At 41.1% G+C, this 26,526-nt stretch overlaps 1 protein-coding gene across 1 annotated transcript in view; it reads right to left on the bottom strand.

Moving 5' to 3' along the window:
* Positions 1-5,186: 5,186 nt before the first annotated feature.
* The window catches only part of map3k8.S (mitogen-activated protein kinase kinase kinase 8 S homeolog), a 33,662-nt gene continuing 12,322 nt past the window's right edge, over positions 5,187-26,526 (bottom strand). Inside the window, exons 2-8 of the mRNA XM_018269074.2 lie at positions 19,076-19,437; positions 17,312-17,479; positions 13,001-13,262; positions 11,378-11,484; positions 9,371-9,523; positions 8,307-8,550; positions 5,187-5,669 (exon numbers count right to left, since the gene is read on the bottom strand). Coding sequence (XP_018124563.1) covers positions 5,536-5,669; positions 8,307-8,550; positions 9,371-9,523; positions 11,378-11,484; positions 13,001-13,262; positions 17,312-17,479; positions 19,076-19,437 — 1,430 coding nt within the window. The 3' untranslated portion in view covers positions 5,187-5,535. The remainder of the gene's footprint in view (positions 5,670-8,306; positions 8,551-9,370; positions 9,524-11,377; positions 11,485-13,000; positions 13,263-17,311; positions 17,480-19,075; positions 19,438-26,526) is intronic.

Below are 26,526 nucleotides of genomic sequence, written 5' to 3'. Positions count from 1 at the left end.
ACCTGAATAGAAAACAGCTTCTCTTAACTATACCACTACCAGAGACCTAGCCTAATATATAGGAGTATTAGCATTACCCAGCACAGTATGGGCAGGATACATTCTCTGCATATTACACAATTACTGAATAACTAGCCGAGGCAACTAGGGTTGCCACCTGGCCGGTATTTTACCGGCCTGGCCAGTAAAAATGATGGTTGATCCCAATGTTATTAATAGGGGGAAAAGATAAATATATAGGAAGGCCTGTATTTTTTTTTCAGGAAAAGGTGGCAACCCTTTTTAGGGAACTAGGTGTCACTGTTGGATCAATCTCTGGTTTCAAAGTGAAACTTATAGGTGTCTGTTCATACACCAGATAAAAGATTTAAGTAGGCCACTGCTTTTTTTAATCAAAATTAACTTCAAAGCCCAAACATTAGCTTATAATCACTATTTACCTTGTGTTAAAGGGCATGTAAAGTCTAATCTAGAATAAGGCTAGAAATGCTGTATTTTGTATACGAAACATAAACATGAACTTACTGCACCACAAGCCTAATCAAACAAATGATTTCTGCTTTCAAAGTTGGCTACAGGGGGTCACCATCTTGTAACTTTGTTAAACATCTTTGCAAGACTAAGACTGTGCACATGCTCAGTGTGGTCTGGGCTGCTTAGGGATCGTCATAAACAAAGCTGCTTGAGTTCTGGATGGCTGGGAAGTAAGGTGAGGGCTCCCCCTGCTGTTCATAAGTATGATTGTTTCCCTGCTCAGCAGTTAGGGACCGTCTGACAATTCCTATCCACAGCAGTAAATGAAGGGAGAATTTCACTGCATACAGTCAGGTTTCTTATAAAAACGGTGCACATTTTTTAATTAAAGTATTTTGGAGGTTTCTTTTTCATTAAAGAAAGTAAAAATGGGGTTTTATTTTTTTGCCTTTACATGCCCTTTAACTACTATGTTTAATTGTAGGGGGAAAAGTTCATATTAATATTATATTTTTGGGAAGGTTCCTTGTGACCCAACCCAAACAGCACAAGTCCCAAACTATTTTCTTTAACTCTTGCAGGTAAAATTCATAATGGGAGCCCAATCCAAAAACACTTATTTTTCAGAAAATGCAGTTCTACAACACTTTAAAGATATATACGTCATGAAAATTGCTATTGAAAATAGTTTCTCTCTTGGTTGTTGACATTGCAAGCACTGCTGGCTCTGACTCGTGAAATAATGTACCAGAAGGAGCCGATCCGTTGGAGAACAGACTTCTGATTAGAGACTAGGACCCAGAGGACAGAAAGGAAGGAGATATCGCTTTTCACAGAGATGACACATTTTAATGACTGTTTATTGGAAAGTTGCTTAGAATTTTCAATCATTGTGCCAAGCCAGCTTTTGCACAGAAATCTCCCTTAACTAATGAGTATTATGTGTTTAAATACACAGTCACTGCAAGCGATAAGCAACACTTTTCCAAAGAACTTGCCTTCCTTTTGTGATTCACAGATACAGAGATTGTTTTGATAAAATTCAATGTCAACTGTTTCACTGATAATTGCCATTAACAGTTTTAGCCCCCTCCCGACAGCATCTCCTTTTATGGTAATAACCCCAATTGAAGAAGGCAGGAGCGGTAAAATCAGAGATGGTTGGGGGTGTGACTAGACATTTAGGGTACTTTCCATATCAGGTACAGATCCCTAAATTTACTAGCAATCTATAACAAGATATAAAACTATTCCAACATAGAAATTATACTTTAATATGCACAAACCTTTGGGAAAATATAGGGTATAGTGTATCCTTTTTACATGTTTATTTTGTTTATATTTAAATTAAGGAATCCGCATTCAGATTCCAATTAGTATTCAGCAGAACCCTTTGTGGAAGATTTAGAATTTGTTGGAATTAAAAAAAAAAAAAAACCCAATGGGTTTGGTGCACCCCCAGCAGGACCACCATCAGAAATCGCAGGGCCCCATACAACATTTCCTGGGCCCCCTGGGCTGCGCCCACCGCAGCCCCACCTACAGGTCTGCCCTCCCCACCCCACAGGTCCGCCCCCCACCACACAGTAAAAAAAAACAACAAAATATTGGTGGCTAGGGTTCCCACGTTAATAAAAAGATATAGGTGGTCAGGGCCCCCCATAAAAAAAAAAGAAACATTTGTGGCCAGGGCCCCCCCCATTAAAAAATATTGGTGGCTAGGACCCCACATGAGAAAAAAAAATTGGTGGTCAGCCCCGCCCCCCACATTATAAGAAAATTGGGGGCCAGGGCCCATTAAATGTCCATGCCTTCCCAAAGTCAGCAGCTCTCAGAAAGAGGGCCCAGCTAATCAAGTAAGTGTGGCATGGCCGGGGCCCCCCTTACCCTCGGGGCCCCCTTCAACTCTCCCCCCCCCTGATGGCTGCCCTGACCCCCAGTATTCATTCTTACACAGTGGTGTAACTAGAGTGCGCCAGGCCCCCTTGCAAGAAAACCTTCAGAGGGGCCTGGCGCAGTCCAATACCCATCCTCACGCCCGCTTCTATACCCGCCCACTTCCAGACCGCCCGCGTCCGACTTGCATCCCCTTCCTCGCCAGTAAGAGAGCAGCTGGGGAGGAAGGGGTTATCTTATAAGCAGGGATGCACCGAATCCACTATTTTGGATTCAGCCGAACCCCCGAATCCTTCGAGAAAGATTTGGCCGATTACGCATATGCAAATTAGGATTCGGTCGGGCAGAAGGATTCAGCAGAATCCTGCTGAAAAAGACCGAATCCTGGATTTGGTGCCTCCCTACTTATTAACTATACAGAAAGTAGACCCCCTAGTCCGGGCCCCCCTGTGACTGTGCGGTCTGCTTCCTCTATAGTTACGCCACAGTTCTTACTTATACAATAGTTTGAGACTCATGGTTGGAGAGATAGAGGTAACACAAGAGACAAATGCCTAGGGTGTAAGGGTGGGGGGCTTGAAACCCAGTCCTTCTGCCTGCCCACCCTTAGTTCAACTTTCTGTGACTTCAGTTGGGGGTGAGTGATTGAGGACAGGGGGTTGCCTTGGGGGTCCTCACTATTCAGCCTGACACTGTTACAACTGAGGCTTACTGTATGCAGAGATAAGTACAGTATAATACTCCAATCAGTACTGGTCAACTGTTTCCATATAGTGGCCCATGAATTCCCCATATTTCATGGTCAGGCACCAGATTATATAGTGAATAAAGTACCCCCTCTAGTTAATTATAAGGATATTATAAGTCACCAAGGAGTTTCATGACCATATAAAAACACGAAGCGGAAGGCAATGGAACTCCCAGGTAACTTTTTATTCATTCAGCAGAAAATCACAGGTGGGAGGGCACTCGGAGTGTTTCGTTTTCAGGCAGGGAAGGCAGTTCGGGGAGATTAGTCGCCCCAAAGAAATGGACATTTGTCACCGGGGCGACTAATCTCCCCGAATCTGCCCGTGTGTCTCTGCCCTAATATCCATTCTTTTTATAGATCACTGCCTAATGCCCCATGTACCCCTGCTTTAATAAAAACCCTGGGGAGACAATATCAGTAGCATGATTTATTCACAGCTTGAAGATAACAGGGTGCTTACAAGCATACACATTATATAGAGCGTTTCGGACAAAGACTCTAAGGTCCAAGCACTGCAGTGGAACTATTCAAAGAATAATCACAGATCCGCAAGCTGTTTTGTTAATATGAAATCCAAGTGAATAGCATACACAGTATGCAGTATATCCATTGTAGCTAAAGTGTTACTGTGCATTATACTGGCTGTGTGAAACCTCCGAAAATGGAGTTTAACGAGCAGTCGTTACAAACGTACACAATCATCCATCAGGATGTACAAAATATCATGTCGAGACAATATCGTATCAGAAAGAAGGACGTGGAACATTTCCAAGGGAATCCATTTTTTTCCTCCAGACGTGGTTAAGAAGGGCACAGTTCTGACTCTGATGTATTTGTCACATACATTAAAGGGATACGGTCATGGGAAAACATGTTTTTTTCAAAACACATCAGTTAACAGTGCTGCTCCAGCAGAATTTTGCACTGAAATCCGTTTCTCAAAAGAGCAAACAGATTTTTTTATATTCAATTTGAAATCTGACATGGGGCTAGGCATATTATCAGTTTCCCAGCTGCCCCCAGTCATGTGACTTGTGCTCTGATAAACTTCAGTCACTCTTTACTACTGTGGACTGATATCAACCCCTCCCATTCCACCCCAGCATCTAACAACAGAACAATGGGACGGTAACCAGATAGCAGCTCCCTAACACAAGAACAGCTGCCTGGTAGATCTAAGAACAACACTCAATAGTAAAAACCCATGTCCCACTGAGACTGATTCGGTTACATTAAGTAGGAGAAATAACAGCCTGCCAGAAAGTAGTTCCATCCTAAAGTGCAGGCACAAGTCACATGACCGAGGGCACCTGGGAAACTGACAAAATGTCAGATTTCAAAATTGAATATAAAAAAAAAAATCTGTTTGCTCTTTTGAGAAATGGATTTCAGTGCAGAATTCTGCCTGAGCAGCACTTTTAACTGATGTGTTTTAAAAAAACATGTTTTCACATGACAGTATCCCTTTAATAATAACTGATTAGTCACTGCTTAAAGGGATGCTGTCATGGGAAAAATTTTTTTTTTCAAAATGAATCAGTTAATAGTGCTGCTCCAGCGGATTTCTGCACTGAAATCCATTTCTCAAAAGAGCAAACAGATTTTTTTATATTCAATTTTGAAATCTGACATGGGGATAGACATTTTGTCAATTTCCCAGCTGCCCCATGTCATGTGACTTGTGCTCTGATAAACTCCAATCACCCTTTACTGCTGTACTGCAAGTTGGAGTGATATCACCCCCTCCCTTCCCCCCCCCCCCAGCAGCCTAACAACAGAACAATGGGAAGGTTACCAGATAGCAGCTCCCTAACACAAGATAACAGCTGCCTGGTAGATCTAAGAACAACACTCAATAGTAAAAACCCATGTCCCACTGGGACACATTCAGTTACATTGAGAAGGAAAAACAGCAGCCTGCCAGAAAGCATTTCTCTCCTGAAGTGCAGGCACAAGTCACATGACATGGGGCAGCTGGGAAATTGACAAAATGTCTAGCCCCATGTCAGATTTCAAAATTGAATATAAAAAAATCTGTTTGCTCTTTTGAGAAATGGATTTCAGTGCAGAATTCTGCTGGAGCAGCACTATTAACGGATTCATTTTGAAATTTTTTTTTTTTCCCATGACAGTATCCCTTTAAGTTAACGTATTAGGCAGAAGCAATGAGTTATCCCCGGTTATATTCTCAGTGACTCATTGGTCAGTAAGTAGGATCAGGATCCCTGGAAGACATCATTATTATTCTGGCGCCCCATTTTTCAGCATTTGGGGACATTACAGTTCCCTTCCCTAGTATGTGACTAAAAGTCTGAGTTGCTTGATATGTATAAATAGGCTTCATGTGCTGAGCAGTTCCTGCTGCTTCACGTAAGCCATTGCTGTAGACACAAGCATCTCCCGGACTTGCGCTTTCAGGCACAATCATAATCCACAGTCGGAGGTCCACGGACAATGTTCAGGTAGCCGGCCAGGGCTCCGAGATCAACAGAGAGAGATCGCTGCCTCCTCATCTGCTCCGATTCGTCACTCGTGTAAATGGAAGCGTCTGAAAGTAAGACGGTAGACAGTCGCTATATTGCCAACAAATAATTGTTATTCATGCAAACATTCAACCATTATTTAAAGGGGAACTGCTCCTGTCAGCTTTTCTAATATACATTAATTATGGTTAGTTACAAGGAATCAGTACGTTTCCGGCCCTTACTATTCTTTGTCATGAATCGGCGGAAGGAGGCATTTGCCAACCCCCTATACTACTTTGCAGCACTGCTTTTTTTTAGAACCAGGCACAGCAAATGTGGCAGTTTAGTGGGTTCCCAGTCCCAGTGTGGAGCAGAGAGGAATAACAGACACTGTAGGAACAGTTCCAACCCCACTAGACCTTCTTCTGCTTAACCTCCTGGCACAGGGGGAACTTTTTCACGCAGCCATTTCCCAGTAACCCTTTGCAGCTGTGTCTAGACCAATCACACGCACAGTATGAATACTGTATCAATTCACTGGGGTTAATACTGAGTGAAAACCCATAATAAAACAGCATTTTTTTTTCATTTAACCTTAAGATTTTTGTACACACAGAACACACGGTCAGGTTATGGTTATTAAGTAAAATAAGAGAACAGGGGGAGGTTCCGATTAATATACAAGGCAGTGAAGCCTTTTAAAGGAGAACTAAACCCTAAAAATGAATATCGTTAGAAATACTATATTTAATATACTGAACTTATTGCACCAGCCTAAAGTTTCAGCTTGTCAATAGCAGCAATGATCCAGGACTTCAAACTTGTCACAGGGGGTCACCATCTTGGAAAGTGTCTGTGACACTCACATGCTCAGTGGGCTCTGAGCAGCTGTTGAGAAGCTAAGCTTAGGGCTCGTCACTATTTAGGGATGCACCGAATCCACTATTTTGGAATCGGCCGTACCCCCGAATCCTTTGCGAAAGATTCGTCTAAATACTGAACCGAATCCAAACCCTAATTTGCATATGCAAATTAGGGGTGGGAAGGGGAAAACATTTTTTACTTCCTTGTTTTCTGACAAAAAGTCATGTGATTTCCCTCCTCGCCCCTAATTTGCATATGCAAATTAGGATTCGGTTCGGCCGGGCAGAAGGATTCGGTCGAATCCGAATCCTGCTGAAAAAGGCAGAATCCTGGCCGAATCCCAAACTGAATTCTGGATTCGGTGCATCCCTATCACTAATTATCCAACAGAAAATGAGGTTGGTCTGTAATATAAGCTGATGCTACAGGGCTGATTATTAAATTCTGATGTAAGTTGCACTGGTTTCTGTGCTGCCATGTAGTAATTATCTGTATTAATTACTAATCAGCCTTATATTGTGACATTTCTATTCTATGTGTACTGTATATTGTGAGTGGGTCTATAAGCTCAGTAAGTAGGGTTGCTACCTGGCCGGTAAAAATGAGGGTTGATGCCAATGTTATTAATAGGGAAAAAGATAAAAATATAGAAAGGCCGGTATTTTTTTCCAGAAAAGGTGGCAACCCTATCAGTAAGGGAGAGCAGCACAGAGCATGTGCAGCGAATCAGCAGAAAAGAAGATGGGGAGCTACTGGGGCAACTTTGGAGACACAGATCTTTACTGCTAAAGGGCTGTGGTTGCCTTGGACTGGTACAGAAGTCGAAAACACAATGTACAGCATTTCTAGCCTGTTTCATTAGTTAGGCTTTAGTTCTCCTTTAAGGTCCCCAAGTAGCAGTAATCATTAAAAAGGCTGTTCTATCCTTAAGGAACAGTTATCTTGGGAAAAGCTGCACGGCAGTGATGAAACCTGCTTCACTTCCGTTACAGATAACTACAGCTCCCAGCAGGCTTCAGATGTTAGGGGATGCTGGGAGTTCAACAGCTGAAGCCTTAAAGGAACAGTTCAGTGTAAAAATAAAAACTGTGTAAAACAGACTGTACAAAATAAAAAATGTATCTAATATAGTCAGTTAGCCAAAAATGTAATGTATAAAGGCTGGAGTGACTGGATGTCTAACATAACAGAACAGAACACTACTTCCTGCTTTTCAGCTCTCTAACTCTGAGTTAGTCAGTGACTATAAGGGGGGCCACATGGGACATAACTGTTCAGTGAGTTTGCAATTGATCCTCAGCATTCAGCTCAGATTCAAAAGCAACAGTTATGACCCATGTGGCCCCCTCAAGTCAGTGGAAACCAGGAGAGCTGCAAAGCAGGAAGTAGTGTTCTGGCTATTATGTTAGACATCCAGTCACTCCAGTCTTTATACATTACATTTTTGGCTAACATTATTAGAAACATTTTTGATTTTGCACATTTACCCAGTTTTTATTTTTATACTGAACAATTCCTTTAAACCCCAGCCCATAGAGATATCAAACACAACAGTACACTCACAAATTCTGATATAGAAGAATGCAATTTTTTGGGATGAGCTCAGAGATCAAAAATGCCCATAGAGCATGGGACTTGGCACAAAAGCTAACATTTCAGGGAAAATGTGCCAATACAGAACTTTGCTTTCAAACAGGTAAGTAGCTGCCTTCTGATTGATTGCTACAAACCTTTCAACCTTTTTTAAATTACCGTTGCTAATAAATGTTTGGCTGAACTTTCCCTTGAAAACTACTTCTGGTATTTCGACCTTATCAACTACATTCATAAGAAGCACAAGCAAAACCTCTTTGTACCTGCAATGTTTTCTGGCAGCTCCAGCTCTTTCTTCAGTAATCGTTTCTTTTCAAAGAGAGCGCTATCCAGGCTCTGACACCGCGGCTGATCCTCGGGAGGTGGGTGCAGAGCTTCATGTTTCAGCAGTTCTGCCGCGGGCAACCGCTGATTTGGGTTTCGCTCCAGTAACGCAGCCAGGAAATCTTTCATGGCAGGGCTGCAGTCCTCGGCAATATCTTCCAATGGAGGTGCCTGTTTGTGTATCTGATAAAGAGACAAAACAATATACATCTTATAAGGTGGAAAACAGTCTAGATCATCGGCTCAAGCAAATAGGGCCCTCAGTCAAGTATTGTTCATGGAAAGTTTAGTGTTCCTGGAATAGGAAAACAAATACATAACTATACCTTAGCATAACATAATAGCTCAAGTTTTCCTTTGCAAGTCTCACTTCCTGAACAGAAAAATAAGCAGGAAGTAAAAGGTGCAAAGCATTATTTGCACATACCCAATGTGCTGATGAACAGCAAATATATCTATATATATTTATTGGTGATGCACCAAATCCACTTTTTTGAATTCGCCCGAACCCTTCCCGAAAAGATTAGGCCAAATACCAAACTGAATACAAACCCTAATTTGCATATGTAAATCAGCGAGGGGGAGAGAAAAATAGAGCAAGGAAGTGTGCAGTTTTACCTCCTTGTTTTGTGACGAAAAGACAAATGATTTAAAGGATTCGGTTCGGTCAGGCACAAGGATTCAGCCGAATCCAAATCCTGCTGAAAATGGCCGAATCCTGTCCGAATAGCGAACCGAATCCTGGATTCGGTGCATCCCTAATATATATATATGTAAATAAAACCTCCATGTTCCCGGCACTCTCTAAAAAATGGTTTACGTGCCTGGGTGCAGTTTCCAAATTATTTATCCACTCCAAATACAATGAGATCCGCACTCTCAGGACTTTTCAAAAAAAAAAAAAATGTTTTATTTTAAAGCTTCAGACTGACGTTTCGACCTGATCCCAGGTCTTTTCTCTTTTGTTCAGGTTATTGTTATAACAAAGACAAAGGCTACTTACAATATAGAGATAGGAAGGGTAGGCCGAACGTGGGTATCTTTTGACCCAGGGAGGATACCCAGTCTGCATGTGAATGATAGTGGCTCCCATACTGTATATATCAGCTTTGGTTGAATGTCCTCTGCACAGAACCACTTCTGGGCTCATGTAGATCTGTAAACAAACAGTGGCCGATGCTTTGAATATCATGGCTAGAGACATGTCAGATGCACACAGCTACAATTTCTATCATTTTCTAAACAATGTGCATTTCCTAAGCAATATGCCTATTGGATTTTGTATCCAGGGGTAGAGAGTACAAATTCCCGGTAACAGAAGAAGAGACACTCATAGGCAGCAGATTTATCAAGGGTCGAATTGAAAATGAAAATTCTAATTTTCGAGTTTTTTTATGGTCAAAACTGTCTAATTCGACTTAAAAAAATCGGTTTTATTAATAAATTTCGATTGGGCGAATTTCAAGCTCATGGGAGTTTAAAAAAAAAAAAAAAACTCACATGAATTCGAAATTCGACCCTTGGTAAATGGGTCTCAAATTGTCCTACTATTCATTATAATAGGCAGCTGCCTGTATTATTATAGCAATAGGCAAGATGCCTCTCCAACACTATTCATTGGCCTCATGTACTGTACAGGTGTATTAGGGTAATTTATACATTGTTTTTTTTTTACTTTTAAAGGAACAGTACCAGAAAAATTTAAAGTGTTTAAAAGGAATGACAATATAATGTACTGTTGTCCTGCACTTGTAAAACTGGTGTGTTTGATTCAGAAACATTACTATAGTTTATATAAACAAGCTGCTGTGTAGCCATGGGGGCAGACATTCAAGCACAGGATACACAGAAGATAACAGATAAGTACTACTATAGTTTATATAAACAAGCTGCTGTGTAGCCATGGGGGCAGCCATTCAAGCACATGATAAACAGTAGATAACAGATAAGTACTACTATAGTTCATATAAACAAGCTGCTGTGTAGCCATGGGGGCAGCCATTCAAGCACAGGATACACAGTAGATAACAGATAAGTACTACTATAGTTTATATAAACAAGCTGCTGTGTAGCCATGGGGGCAGACATTCAAGCACAGGATACACAACAGATAACAGATAAGTACTACTATAGTTTATATAAACAAGCTGCTGTGTAGCCATGGGGGCAGCCATTCAAGCACAGGATACACAGTAGATAACAGATAAGTACTACTATAGTTTATATAAACAAGCTGCTGTGTAGCCACGGGGGCAGCCATTCAAGCACAGGATACACAGTAGATAACAGATAAGTACTACTATAGTTTATATAAACAAGCTGCTGTGTAGCCATGGGGGCAGCCATTCAAGCACAGGATACACAGTAGATAACGGATAAGTACTACTATAGTTTATATAAACAAGCTGCTGTGTAGCCATGGGGGCAGCCATTCAAACACAATAAGTACTACTAGATAACAGATACGTTATGAAGAATCCCATTGTATACGACCGAGCTTACTGTATCTGTTATCTGCTGTGTATCCTGTGCCTTTTTCAGCTTTGAATTGCTGCCCTCATGGCTATTCAGCAGCGTTCGAATACTACTGTAGAGTTTCTGAAGCAAACACACTAGTTTTACCAGTGCAGCACAACAGTATTTTATATTTTTATTACTTTAAAAGATTCAAAATTTTTGGTGTTACAGTTCCTTTAAAGGAAATGTGGTACAGTGGAATGATCATTGGCTGTAGTTTTCTGTAGAAGGGTTTGCATATATATGTTGCATTCATTTTTATATAAACAAAGATCATTCCAGAGCACCAAATGTTTTTGTATCTTTGCCCACATACAGGACTGAGAGAGGCCATACTGCCTGCCTTAGGTAAGGTATCCGGATAGATCGATATATAAAAGATGGAATGAGCAGTGCCTACAATAAATTATACCCTCACATTTTGCCGTCTAGTTATAAAGGCATAATAAATAGCACTTCTTATAAGGTATAGATTACAGTTATATAAAGTTACCTCAGTCCCTCTCAGGTCCTTTGGGTGATACAGGTCCCCAGTCATCTGAATACTCAGCCCGAAATCCACTAAAACAGCCTTGGTTGACATGAAGACAATGTTGCTGGCTGGAATAAAAGACTGCACTCAGTATAAGGCTGAAAACAATGTGTCACAATATTCCAGCTACGTATTTCCGCTCGGTAGGAATGCTCTAGACAGGATAAGCCTGTAAATGATGACTAGTAACTCAAGCACAGAAATGTAGGAATCATCCATTGCACTTCAATGTGAGCCAAATGTTTTGCCCTGGGTTGGAGGATAAGTAAACCTTAAAAATAAGTACATGCAAAATTGACAAGGGGGCTATTTTAAGCACTTTTGCAGTGTACTTTCATTTTTTTTTTTTTTTTTTTTTTTAATTCCAAGATATTAAGGGATATATGTGCTGTTAATATGAATGAATTTTTTCACAACAGCGCCACCTGCTGGACTTTTTCCCACCAGTCTGACCAGCAAGTAGTCAAGGAAGTTGTCAGGAGAAAGAAAGCGGCTGCTCTGATGTTGTTCTGCTTAGGAAAAAAGATAGAAACCTTTCTCATATCTTTCCTAACCAAAAAAAACATCAGATCAGCCTCTTTCTATCTCCTGACAACTTCCTTGACTACTTGCTGGTCAGACTGGACTGACCAGCAGGTGGCGCTGTTGTGAAAATATTCATTCATATTAACAGTACATGTATCCCTTAATATCTTGGAATTAAAAAAAAAAAAGAAAGTACATTGCAAAAGTGCTTAGAATAGCCCCCTTGTCAATTTTGCATGTACTTATTTTTAAGGTTTATTTATCCTTTAAACAGATTGTGTGCAGAATGATGGCCTCATTGCACTTATAACATTGTGTGGGTCGTCAGGCTGAGTGACTGGATCACATGGGTAACCGTGAAAAAGTGTTTAAAGGTGGCCATATATGTTAAGATGTTTAAAAGATCTTTTCATCATCGTAACACCAAGCTTATACGGAAACGATTGTTTAAAGGAACAGTAACATCTAAAAAGTTTTTTAAATTAATAAAAATATATTGTAGTGTTGCCCTGCACTGGTTTTCAACTAATATTTTATATTAATCCTTTTTTTTGTGCCAATAGTACCAAGTCTGTAGTAGGCAGTAATCAATTTACTGGTATAAGAATAATTTTGGTTTGGAAGCCGGAGTTCCCCTTTAAAGCTATCTAATGTATTTAGGGTAAGGATATACATTTGCTGCTCATGCCCCCTTTTAAGTTATGGACACACACAGGCACTTATATGTACCACAGTCAGTGGCGTAACTAGATGTTAATGGGCCGCCCAACATATCCAGAGGTTTTTAACAAAATATATTGAAATTGCTCATTAATTAGGGCCTCATGGTCTCTCTATACTGCCTGGGCCCCCCTCTGATTCCTCTGTAGTTACACCCCAGACTGCAGTCATGCTTGCTTCACTTCACCATGCCCACCAAACTAGAAATAGTGTACCAGTGCCTGATGCACCTCAGCACAGCACCGTCTAAGAGCGCCAGATGCACTAATATTGTCCAGGACTATGAGGATTGAACTAAAAAGTTCTTGTGCTACTCAGGGGGTGACTATAAAGACTCACGTTTAATATCATGGTGGATGACATTTTTGGAGTGAAGAAAGTCCAGGCCCTTGAGGATGTGCTTGGTGACCCATATTATTTCGAATTCCCGCAAAGGGCCGCAGCTTTCCAGCTTTTCCAAAACAGATCCGCCTTCTCCGGCTTCCATATAAAGATGGACCATGTTGTTACACAGTACGACCCCGTACAGCTCAGCAATATTCTCATGGCGCAACTGTACTTGGAATTCCACCTCGGTCGGCTTGAAATGTTCCACTGGGATCTGGAGAGAGATCAAGGAGCGCAGTGAGGAGAATGTTGGCCACACTTGCATTATCCATATTTTTTGATATAGAAAAAGAATATAGATTTGGGCAACACGCAGAGGTTAAATGCAACTTCCACTGTGTCAAAGGCTTTCATGGGATACTATAGTGCAACAACTGACTTAAATGCACCTTTAAGTTAACTTTTACTATGTTATAGAATGGCTAATTCTATCATTATTTGCTTTCTTCTGACTCTTTGCAACTTTCACATAGGGTCACTGACCCCATCTAAAAAAACCAACGCACAAATTTATTGTTATTGCTACTTTTTTTTACTCATCTTTCTATTCAAACCCTCTCCTATTCATCTTCCAGTCTCTTATTCAAATCAATGAGTGGTTGCTAGGGTCATTTGAACCTTAGCAACGAGATTGGTGGAATTGCAAACTGGAGAGCTGATGATTAAAAAGCTAAACCACTCAAAAACCACAAATAAAATAATAAAATGACAACCAATTGCAAATTGTTTGAGAATATCACTTACTACATCACACATAGGGCGCAAATTTGCTAGCGATTGCTTCGCCCACTTCGCCAGGTGTAATTTCATCAGGACAACGCTAATTAACTAAGATGCGAAGTTGCGTCCAGGGTGCCGAACACTGGCGAAAATGTGCTAGTGTTACTTCGGCAAGCAAAGCGAAGTTGCGTTAGCATTGGCTAATTTGCATATGGCGGGAAGTTAAAGTTGAATGGACGTATATGTTGCAGAAAATACATTATATTACACAAGTCAAGGGAACCTTAATAAAGTCAAATAAAGTTGTTATATTGCCCTAAACATGAGCCCAGTGTATAGTTTATGTGCCATATGTTAGGAAATGTAACCCAAAAAAAAAATTTACAGTCTTTTGCAGGCAATCACTCAGAAAAAAGGAAAAAAAAGAGTCTATTGCACTCCATTGCACTTCGCCTGGTCTGCGATGGCGAAGACAATTCTGGAGCAAGAGGTAACGTTCAGTAAAATGCGCATCTTAGTGAATTTGCGGAGTTACATTGGTTCGCCAGAGCGAAAATTCGCCTGGCGTTAAAGTGTGAAGCAACACTAGCGTCCATCTCCTTCGCTAGCATTAGGGAACCGGTGTAGTTACAAAATTACATCACGCTGGCGAATTTTCGCTAACGTTAGTCAATTCGCCCTTTAGAGCATCTGCCCCTTAAAGTTCATTAAAAAGGTGAACAACCCCTTTAACTCTGCCAGCATAAAGCAAGACAAATTCTAAAACAAAGCCGTCCTGATTGTTGTCTCTTTTCTTGCTACAACTTCCAGCACCCACAGTTTATGGCTGCTGCGAGACATTGCAAATTGTACTTCAACAGAGGCTGAAGCATTGCCAGTTGGGCGTCCTGAAAAAACAGTTGAGATTATCATGCAATTTCCCTCAGTAAATGTGTAACATCCTTGTTCTTCAATAATATATGTAATAAAACTAATTTCCCACAGGGAAAGGGGAAGCTGTTTTAAAGCACGCAGACTTCCTTGTACTGAAGCCAGAAAAATAAGTCTAAGCTACTGCCTTTTGCGTAGGTCTAATCAAATATAATTCAGCTCTAGAGCTGCCAGGACCCAAATAATCAGGCCCATGCCCATTATCAGATCATGTGTGAGGGGCATGACTTTTTTTTTTTTTTTTACAAGTATTTTTATTTAGCATACTTGAAAGAAAGTGGTGCAGGTATTACAGTGTAACAGGACATGTTCAGGATGCTTAATTCATACAATAAACAACTTGGTGTGATGTTTTCACAGTGGTGCTTAAAGGACCAGTAACATCAAAAAAAATATTTTTTTTAAAAAATTCGTTAGTATACATTGAAAAAAAAAAGAAAACCAAGACAAACTTTAAAATCTGAAAGCCTTCATTAAGAAATAACTTACAGAAACGACAATCCATTGTGCGGTGCTCGATTTCTCCTCCCTGGCTATCTCCTATAAGGAAGGCTGGGAGGAGAAATCGAGCGCCGCACGATGGATCGCAGTCACCTTTTCTGAAGAGGAACGCAAGCGGAGTTTTGGTAAGTTATTTCTTTGTGATTTTAAAGTTTACAATTTTTATTGATGTTACTGGTCCTTTAACATATGCTCCTGGATACAGTAGGTACATTAGGGTTGCCAACTTCTGTGTGGTGGAACTTCAGGCAGGGGGGTGGGCCGTGATGCGTTGGTGGCGGATCTGCCGTAATGGGGGCATGTCCTTGATGTGATGGAGGCATGCCACAACGTCAGGAGCGGGGCTATGATCATCCGATCGCCACGTCAATCCTGCCTGGTTTTCTTATTTGGAAAACTGGGCAGGGAGTTTTGACCCTGGCAGCTCTTCAAAAAATTGGGCTGTCCGGGTCAAAACCGGACAGGTGGCAGCCCTAAGGTACATACAAGGATCATAAAACATGCACTCAGGGTTGAGTTGGTTTGATTGGACAGATCTAGATCCGGGAGAGTAGGTTAACAAGGTTACAAGCAGATGTTAAGGGGCATTTATGCTGTATAAAAATGGCAGGATAATACACCACACGTCGGCACTCTTTACAGAGTAAATTTTTTCTGCTTTTCTTCTTGTGTAGCATATGTGTGGAAGCTATGGAAAATAACGGCATCAAATCTGGCATTAGCGCGGTTTAAAATTACACACACCTTGATAAATTCGCCCTTTATTTTACACAGCTTTTTATGCCGTTTTTTCAGCAAAATTTGTTTTACACAGCATAATAAATATGCCCCCATGTTACAGTGTATAATTAAGGGTCCTGATCAGGTTCCATCCATTGAGTGCAGATTTTATCGAATTTCTGTGGTCAACCTCTCCGTATTTATGTACTTATGTTATGTTATTTATGTACGTTTTATAAACAGGGATAGCATTTTCAATCATGGCTTCCCGCACTGTAAGGGGCGAGGTCACACAGGGCGTTTATAAAAATGTGCAGTCAAGTCAAGCAATCGCCTGCAATTAGCCGGCTGCAGGTAGCACAGTGCAGGCACACATTTTGGGGTTTACAATTAACCCCTGCATGTGGATAAACTACAAAAATTTTAATCAACCTCCACACTCAAACATAACAAAACACACAACTCGTACAACAAAGTTGAAATTAGCAGTAAAGAAGCACTAGGAGTACCAGCATTTTATGACAGACTATTGTCCCCACATATTGGCTTCCCCCAGCATATCATGGCACAGCCTGGTAGAATATTGGCCACTGCTCTGCACAGCCAGAAATCCCAGGCGACAGGTGTGACTGCGCTTTGTATAATGCTGAAAACTATGTCACGGTCTCATCTTATGAGATTTTTACAATCGCTTGGAAGGGACTGGCACATAAAAGTGGGATATAAGGGCAGAGACACGCTCAGATTCGGGGAGATTTAGTCAGCCCGGCCTCTTCGGAATGAATAACCCCCCCCCCCCGAACTGCCTCCTGACGGCTAGAATCTAAATTGCGGCGGGATGCCACTTGGAGCACTTCGTTTTCCGAAATCGCCTGAAGTTTCCTCATGAGGCAACTTCGGAAAACGAAGCGCACCGATTGCCATCCCGCCGGCGATTTACACTCTAGCCGTCGGGAGGCAGTTTGGGGAGATTAGTCGTCTTGAAGAAGAGGAGATTTGTCTCTGCCCTAAAGGCTTATGGCACACAGCAAGTTTTGTCGCTGAAGATAAATTTTGACTACCGCAAGTGAGTGTCCCTTGTTTACTTCCCACTGGCTAAAATGTAAATCACAGTGGGGAAACACATTGGCACTACTACTTTCCTCATGAGGAAATATCAGGTAATATTGCGCCACAGTCTCACTTCCCAAAGGAACTGGCACAGGAGATGAGCCAGTCGGAGATTTAAAGTTGGGAGATATGCGTTTACTGGCCCCGTTACTGGAAACGATAAAATAAGCTGTATATGTCTATGTATGCTGCATATACAACCTATTTGTAACTGATTTCCCTCTATTTTTTGGAAGAGTAGACTCTGTAGTCATTAGGAAAGTTGCCGTGGCAGTAACCTACTAGCTTGCATGCCATTCTTTTCCTTGTTTCCAAATCTTGTGCCAGATGTACTTTCCCAAAAGCTCCACGAGGTATAAAATCAGAACCAATGTTCCTATAAGTCATCTTCCAGGGAAATAACAGGACGTCGGTGTCTATCTGATAACGGCCGCTTCTGATGGTCAGCATCTGAATGAAAGAGAAACAGAGCATTACATGGCCTCCAAAATTAGAGTCAAGACAAGTATTATGCTACTTTATTCCATAAGTCAGAACTACCAAGGAAGAGAAAACAAACCAATATCAAATACTGATTTTAGTAGCAGTTATATTTACAAATGTTTAAAACCACTGACATGTTGCTTAGAATTACAACTTATTTCATAACACAAAATGTTAATTTTGGCTTTACATCACCTTTAAATGGTATTTACATATACTTTAAATTCAGGTTTAGCATGGCACTTATCAGACTGGCTCTGAAGTACAAGGAACACATTGCTGGAGAAACTCACACTGTTTCTAGGAAGGGGAGTGATTTGGAGAAGGCACAAGTTTCGGGCCTGAATATTTAAAGGCTGCTGTCGTTCACTACACTGGCTACAACAACCACAAAGTATCTAAATTAAAAATAAATACAACTGCAGACATGGGTTGAAATGATACTAAACAATATGTAAGGGTCACTTCTCTATTAAAGGAGAAGGAACGGTTAAAACTAATTAAAGGAACAGTTCAGCGTGAAAATAAAAACTGGGTAAATACATAGGCTGTGCAAAATAAAAAATGTTTCTAATATAGTTAGTTAGCCAAAAATGTAATGTATAAAGGCTGGAGTGAACAAATGTCTAATAAAACAGCCAGAATCCAACTTCCTGCTTTTCAGCTCTATAACTCTGAGCTAGTCAGCGACTTGAAGGGGGGCCACATGGGACATTTCTGTTCAGTGAGTTTACAATTGATCCTCAGCATTCAGCTCAGATTCAAAAGCAACAGATATGACCCATGTGGGCCCCCCCCTCAAGTCTCTGATTGGTTACTGCCTGGTAACCACGGTAACCAGTGAGTGTAAACCAAGAGAGCTGAAAAGCAGGAAGTAGTGTTCTGACTGACATGTTATACATCAAATCACTCCAGCCTTTATACATTACATTTTTGGCTAACTATAATAGAAACAGTTTTTATTTTGCACAGCCTATTTATTCACCCAGTTTTTATTTTTACACTTTCCTTTAAGCCTTATCAGAAAGGTCCACCTAAATATACCAGTAAACCCTCAAAGTAATGCTGCTCTGAGTCTTCTGTCAAAAGAAACACAACATTTCTTTCCTTCTATTGTGTACTCATGGGCTTCTGTATCAGACTTCCTGTTTTCAGCTTAAACCTCCAGGGCTTGGGCTTGAGCATGCTCAGTTTGCTCCTCTCCCCCTCCCTTTCCCCCCTCCCTGCTGTAAATGGAGTCACACAAAACTAATACTGCAGCTGCTATCCTAAACGAACAGCAAGAGCTTCTAGAGCTTTTTACTCTCACTGAAGGGCCCTTTATTATCCGCTAGTGGAAGTCAAAAGCTACTTGAAAGGTTACAACAGGGTATTTAAATAAGCTTATAAAAAACAATGGAGTCTTGCACAAGGGTGAAACTACATGCCAAATCACTGACATTTTCATAGAGAACAAAATGCAAGAAGGGATTATTCCACAAATACAAAGGGAACATTAAAAGAATGTTACAATTATGCAATAAAAAGAAGATAAATCATTAGCAGCATAAGTAGGTTTCCTACCTTGTTCATTATGATTCCACATTCTTGCTGCAGGCAGGCATGCAAATATTTGGGAGCATCAGTGACTTGATTGGCAAAACTGAGTAATTCTCTCTCGCTTCCATATTTGACCGATAACAGAAAAGACGGTTCCTGCCCACTGAGAAACAGAGAGTCTGACCTCTCTTCGCATTCATAGGCTTCGGGGGGCTCCTGGATGGTTTTCTCCCCCCCTGCACAGGCTTCCCCATCTCGATAAAAGTTCTCCATGATGTTAACAACATCGGATACATTCAAGTAGGTGAGCAAAAGCTCCGTTTCGTCCCTCTGGTCACTGTTGGTGCTCATGAGCTCCATTTCATTGCTGCTGTCCAGAAAGGCACCTACAAATAAAGGCTTAGTCTTTAGTCTTGCTTTTAAAATGGAAAATATAGCATACCTGTGAGCAACACTTATCTTTCTTTACTCTTAAAGGAACAGTAACACCAAAAAATTTAAGTTTTTTTAAAGGACATGTAAAGCCTACATTTTCCTACCATGTATATAAGTTGGGGGTATCTTTCCCACCCAAGCCACATCATTTGTACTGCATATACCCCTCCATTTGCCAGCGCCATCACATTTTCCTAAAACAAATAGCACCCGGGGGCCATTTTTCCTCTGACACATCATCAATAACTGACATGTGCAAACAGGACATATATGCTGTAAAGTTCATGCATTGCAGAATGCAGGTTCACACAAACACAACATACTTTGATAAAAAGTTCTGCTGGGTTTGAGCACTGTAATGGTTAAGCTGAGCTCAGAAGAGGTGGTTAGGAGAAAAAAATAGGATCAGACAGCTAGAGCAGAGCTTCTATGGGAACCAGAAATACTATCTCTTCATTGGCTGTAAGACTTGAGGGTGTGTTTAGTGATCTGAGCCGAGAAGAACTGAGCATGCTCACAAGTCAAATTCCTGAGGGAGGGGGTTATAAGAGGAGAAGGATTTCTAAGTGATTAAGGGGATGCTGCAGCCTTAGGGCAAGGCCAGACGTGGCGTTTTTGCGGTGTTTTGAAAAAAGAACAGCCAGGAGTAAATACGCTACTGAAACCACATGCCACCGTCAACATGCGTTTTTCATGCGTTTTTCAGCACGTAGGATTCTTTTCCCAACCTGCACTTCTCATTGTTCTCATTGAATTTGGAAGCCATATTTAAAATATGCTGCGTATTTACGTAAAGTGTGGTTTCAAACGTACAGATCCCATAGAGTCTATTGATTTGGTAGTTTATTGAGGTATTGGCGTTTCTGCTAAAAAACGCCAATACTGGCGTCCTTTGGCGGATTTCAGCTTGCAAGTGCACTGTGTGAATTGCCATAGTGCGTTTTCCATTAGTTTCAGTGGTAGTGCAGTTTATGCCTCTTTACGCCTGGCTGTTCTTTTTTAAAAACGCAACGTAAAAACGCCGCAAAAAAAGCTACCTCTGGCCTTGCCCTTACTGTTAACCTTTTAACAACCAGAGTGGCAGTTACCTAAAGATTTCAAAGAGGCTGTTTACTGCTTACATTTTTGTGCAGGGGGTTTACATGTCCTTTAAAATAATTTATTTATAATCTAGTTGCCCTGCACAAAAATGTTTTTTAGTTTCAGAAAGACTACTATACTTTATATAAATAAGTTGCTGTTTAGCCATGGGGGCAGCCCTTCAAAGGAGAAAAGGCTAAGCTCTGTAGAATACAATAAGAACTTTTCAGTTATCTACTATTTAACCTGTGCCTTTCCCCCTTTTTTCAAACCGAATGGCTACACAGCAGCTTGTTTATATAAACTATAGTAGTGTTTCTGAAGCAAACACATCAGTTTTACCAGTGCAGGACAATACTACATTACATTTCTAATACTTTAAAATAACTTTTGTTTATGTTCATGTAAAAAAAAAGAAAAAGAAAAAAAAAATGTAAGAGGGAAAACCATAACATAGTACCACTAGGGGTATAACTTCCTCTGGAAATAATGGTTTAAACAGGTTATATAGAAACTTCCACTTAAATGCTCTGCTCCCCTACACCAAGCCACAACACTACTTGGTTACAGTAATAGAGTTTTGTCATCTATGTCTGCAGCTCAAAGAACTGCAGCACCAGTTCACCCTGGTCTTGTAACCCATAGCAACCAGCCATTTCTTACCATTAGGGTAATTGCTTTAGATGCTGCTGTTTTTAGCAGCCGAGAGCACCCAGGTCACATTGGCTTGCATGGAAATTTCTCTCTGTATTTCATTTTCCTCTTACCGTATATACTCGAGTATAAGCCGATCCGAGTATAAGCCGAGGTACCTAATTTTACCTACGAAAACTGGGAAAACTTATTGACTCTAGTATAAGCCTAGACACAACTACAGCCCTGTCTCCCAGCAGCGCACCTTCCGCCAAAGAGACTCCCCCAGCGATCGACCGGACTTCTTTGCAAAGTTGATGGTGACAGAGAATTGTGCAGAGAGTGCTGTGTTTCATAAAACCATCACTGATCTTTCGTATAACCAACAGATGGCGCTGTGTGATATTGCCATCACTGTTAATCCTTTATTCAACCAACAGATGGCTCTGTGTGATATTGCAGTTACTGTTATTCTTTGATATAACCAACAGATGGCGCTGTGTGATATTGCAGTCACTGTTATTCTTTGATACAACCAACAGATGGTGCTGTGTGATATTGCCATCACTGTTATTCTTTGATATAACCAACAGATGGCGCTGTGTGATATTGCAGTCACTGTTATTCTTTGATACAACCAACAGATGGCGCTGTGTGATATTGCAGTCACTGTTATTCTTTGATATAACCAACAGATGGCGCTGTGTGATATTGCAGTCACTGTTATTCTTTGATACAACCAACAGATGGCGCTGTGTGATATTGCAGTCACTGTTATTCTTTGATATAACCAACAGAGGGTGCACTGTTATTCTTTCATAAAACCAACAGAGGGCATTGTGGGATATTGCAGTCTCTCCCCAAGTGAACTGTTGGTATAGGAATGATTAAAAGTGACTGCAATCTTGGCTACTGACCGCTGACCCGAGCATAAGCCGAGGTAGACTTTTTCAGCACATTTCGGATGCTGAAAAACTCGGCTTATACTCGAGTATATACGGTACTCCTGACTCCTTTAACTTACCAGTTTCATAGGGGAGCCACTAATTATGATAATAGTTGAAACTCAGCAACCAATAGCAACTAACAAGAAATTACTCCATGAGCACTAGGGATAGAAAAGCTATTTCTATTGTTAATAAAAGTGGAAAACACTATTTTGGATTTGGCCGAACCCCCGAATCCTTTGCGAAAGATTGGGCCGAATACCGCACCAAATCCGAATCCTAATATGCATTTGCAAATTAGGGGTGGAAAAGTAAAGAGACATTCTTTACTTCCTTGTTTTGTGGCAAAAAGTCACGCGATTTCCCTCCATGTTCCTAATTTGCATATGCAAATTCTGATTCGGATTAGCTGCGCAGAACGGTTCAGCCGAATCTGAATCCTGCTGAAAAAGGCGAATCCTGGCCGAATTCAGAACAAAAATCCTGGATTCGGTGCATCCCTAATGGAAACTGTAAATAATCTACACAAGCGGGTAATAGTGCTCTATTTCTAGTAATGAGATTGTGACCTCTTAGTAGCACAGGCCTAATATATTAATCACTGGTGGAATACTAGCAACCAATCATAATTCTGCTTTGATTATTTTTATTTTCCCATAACTAGATCCATTCTTTGGCAGAAATCCCACAAAGAGTTCATTGTACCGGGAACCCAGCTGTGCCAAATCACTTGTGCACGTAATAGTGACGCTCAACTGTAATACTGGCAGCACTTAACATTTCTGCTATTTACATTGCACTGTAATTGACACTTATAAAAAAAAAAAAAAACTTCTAGCTTCCAATTGCTTTAACTTCTTCCCTGCCAGTGGCCTTGGCTGCTCTGGGACCATGTGATGTCTACTGAAATGTGTACGCAACATCACTAGCATCTCTGTAACAATGTTCTCATAAATTCTCAGTTTAAGCATCACCCATAAATATATGACCTAAATATCTCCCTGATACAACAGCACTTGGACATCCCTATTTTTGGTCATGTTCCATTATGCGTCCTTTATACCCCTTCTCCAGGCCTGGGTCTTTGTAGCCTCTGCACAAACCTGGTCATTTAATAATAAGGGAAGTTTTGCCTGATATGCTGTCAGCTGTGTCTTACTACATTATATGTAATTGTTACAGTACATTTCCCTGCTACAATGGGATTTACCCTCACACAAACCACAGAGCCTTTCTCCAAACCTGCAATTAGAGAAATCCCACGTGCAAAGCTGTCAGCCCAGTTATATGATAAACAGAGTAATAAAAAGAAGAAAGTATTACATGTCGCCTTGGGTTCCAGAGAAGCGGCAAGAAATCTCTTATATGGCGGAGCTACAATTAGAATTCAAGAATGAAAGCAGGGCTATAAGCGGTTGTACATGGGAACCTCCCAGGCATTTACTCAAAGTCTAGGAGCTTGGTGTTGTGCCAAGGCTAACAGTTCAGCTCTTGGAAATTCCAAAAATGCAGGCATACTCAAATATATTTATAATTACAGAACAAAATGAATGCAAATGAATGAATTTGCCAGAGGGTCACTTTTACGCTTTCATTAACTTGTACTGGATTACTGAGGCATATTTTTCAGTGGATTTACCAGTCGATAAATACGGCACTAAAAATCCCATATATGTTAATAGTAGGGATGCACCGAATAAAGTATTTTGGATTCGGCCGAACCCCTGAATCCTTTGCGAAAGAATCGCGAATACTGAAACCGAAGTCTAATTTGCATATGCAAATTAGGGGTGAGAAGGGGAAACATTTTTTACTTCCATGTTTTGTGACAAGTCACACGATTTCCCTCCCTGCCCCTAATTTGCATATACAAATTGGGACTCGGATTCGGTTCGGCCAGGCAGAAGGATTCGAATCCTGGCTGAATACCAAACCGAATCCTGGATTCGGTGCATCCCTAGTTAATAGAGAGCTGTGAATTTCCTAATGGTGACTTGTGATAAACTTCTATTTTTGGACCAGATCTAGGGGTAGGCAGCAGCAGAACGGCCTAGAGAGCAATGCTGTGGGGTGCTATCACCCTAACCTTGAGTGCTGCAGGGTCGGATATCAGCAAGTTACTGTGTTACTTGCAAAAAAAGGGGGTACCCTGCAGGTTGTGGATGAGATTTGTGGGTGCAGGTATAGATGCGGGTCTGTGGGTTTAATCTAGATCTCTTCTCTTATATTATCTATATTTTACTCCTAAAAACATTATTTGGCCCTGCCCACTTCCAATGATGTCACTTCTGGTTTGCAACAACAGCTATTCCTGTTTAATGGTGGTCAGCGGGTTGGGGGTTGTAGATAAGGCAGTTGCAGGTCACGTGGGTAAAAATGCAGGTTTTGGGTGCAAGTCGCAGGTCGCGGGTCCAGGTCAGGTTTCAAAAACTGGTTCTAGAGAGCTTACCCCTTTTATTATACCCCAACTACAGAAAATTGAGTGTGTGCGGATCCATGAAAATCTTGCTCTTGCTAAGGGACCTTAGCAATAACTGCAGTACGTGTGAATTACAGGCGTGCGGTGTATTCATTACATGCAACTGTACTTTGCCACAGATTAGAGTCCTGCGCGGAACCCGACCCACGACCTGCATACTTACCCGCTTGGACCCGCAAGTACCTTATCCGCAACCCGATCCGTGACATGCTGACCACCAACAAACAGGAAGTGCGGTTATTGTAAACCGGAAGTGACATCATTAGAAGTAGGCGTGATCATAAAAAAGGTGTAAAACAGGAAGTGCTGACATTTTAAACCGGAAGTGACATCATTACAAGTAGGCGTGATCAGGAAAAAAAGAGTAAATCTCGCTATTGAGAAGACACGCGACCCCGGAGAACCGCCGCCAGTGTCTATACCCGCTCCCGAAACTTCTACCTACAACCCGCAGGTTTTTGCGGGTAACCCGCAGTTACCCATGGGTGCCCGACCCGCTGCAGGACTCTACCACAAATTAATCAGAGCTGCGCTATAAAAGCACTCAGCACCAAAATGACTCTGTACAGCTTATGGGAAAACACAGGGAGTTATTCTTGCTATAGGAAATGTAAACACAAAATAAGCACAGCCCTGGAAACTAGGCCACTCTATGCTGCTAACTGGGGATTATAACCCACTAGGAGGGCTACGTGAAAGAATACGGAAGGTTGTGGCCCACCAGCCTGAGACAGGATTAGCATAGGCAACAATAAAAGTCAAATATTTTCTATTTATTAACATGATTTATGTTCCACTTATTTCCTTTAAACTGACTGGAGAGCCAACAGGCAAATCATTGCACGCACCAGATATTCCTTATCTGCATTTCCTGAACACGGTGCCAGTTTTTATACTTTGATCCAAGCATATTTGAATAACTGAAACACAGTATAAATCAAGGAGCAATCTGTATGAAAAAAAAACATTGATCTGTTGCTCCAGAAACATTTTAGTATGCAGTTATTTATAGATATTCATACTAGGGATGCACCGAATCCAGGATTCAGTTTCGGGATTCGGCCTTTTTCAGCAGGATTCGGCCGAATCCTTCTGCCTGGCCGAACCGAATTCTAATTTGCATTTGCAAATTATGGGAGGGGAAGGAAATCACGTGACTTTTTGTCACAAAACAAGGAAGTAAAAAATGTTTCCCCTTCCAACCCCTAATTTCGCCAAGGATTCAGGGGTTCGGCCGAATCCAAAATAGTGTATTAGGTGCATCCCTAATTCATACGCCTTCATTTCTATAGGTGTCATGTCAATGTGGACTAAAGCAAGTTCACCAGGTCCCCCCCATAATTCCAAGGAACACTTTCGGACAGTCATGCTTTTTTCCCCCCACAATGCACCATTTCTCCCCAGAAATCCAGTATCAAAACTGGCCATACAATAAAATGCTTTCATCACAGCAACATACCTCTCAACATCTGAAAAATGAGAAGAGGGACAAAAACATCAAACTCCCGTAGCACGGTGAAATTTTGACCATGCCCATTTTATGGCCACACCCCCCCAATTATGTCAATTTTTACAAAATTTGACAGGTTATGAAAGTTTAAATAAATTTCTGGGAGCTTTGGGTCTCTTACACACAGGCGTTTCTAGACGCAGAAGTAGACGCAGTCTATTTTTATAGGGGGCTATACTCACACAGACACATGTAAGCACCAAACGCAGGTTGGGACGCAGCATGTTGCATTTCACCTACGTTCAGCGCTTACATGTGTCTGTGTGAGTACAACCCCCTTTAAAGTGGACCTGTCATCCAGACACAAAAATCTGTATAATAAAATTACTTTTCAAATTAAACATGAAATCCAATTTCTATTCTTTATTAAAGCATTCATAGCTGTTTTAAA

Source organism: Xenopus laevis, chromosome 6S (genome assembly GCF_017654675.1).
Source record: "Xenopus laevis strain J_2021 chromosome 6S, Xenopus_laevis_v10.1, whole genome shotgun sequence".
NCBI classification, from domain to species: Eukaryota; Metazoa; Chordata; class Amphibia; order Anura; family Pipidae; genus Xenopus; species Xenopus laevis.
Note: the sequence above shows the minus strand (reverse complement) of the source record. Positions and strands in the feature narration are given on the sequence as shown.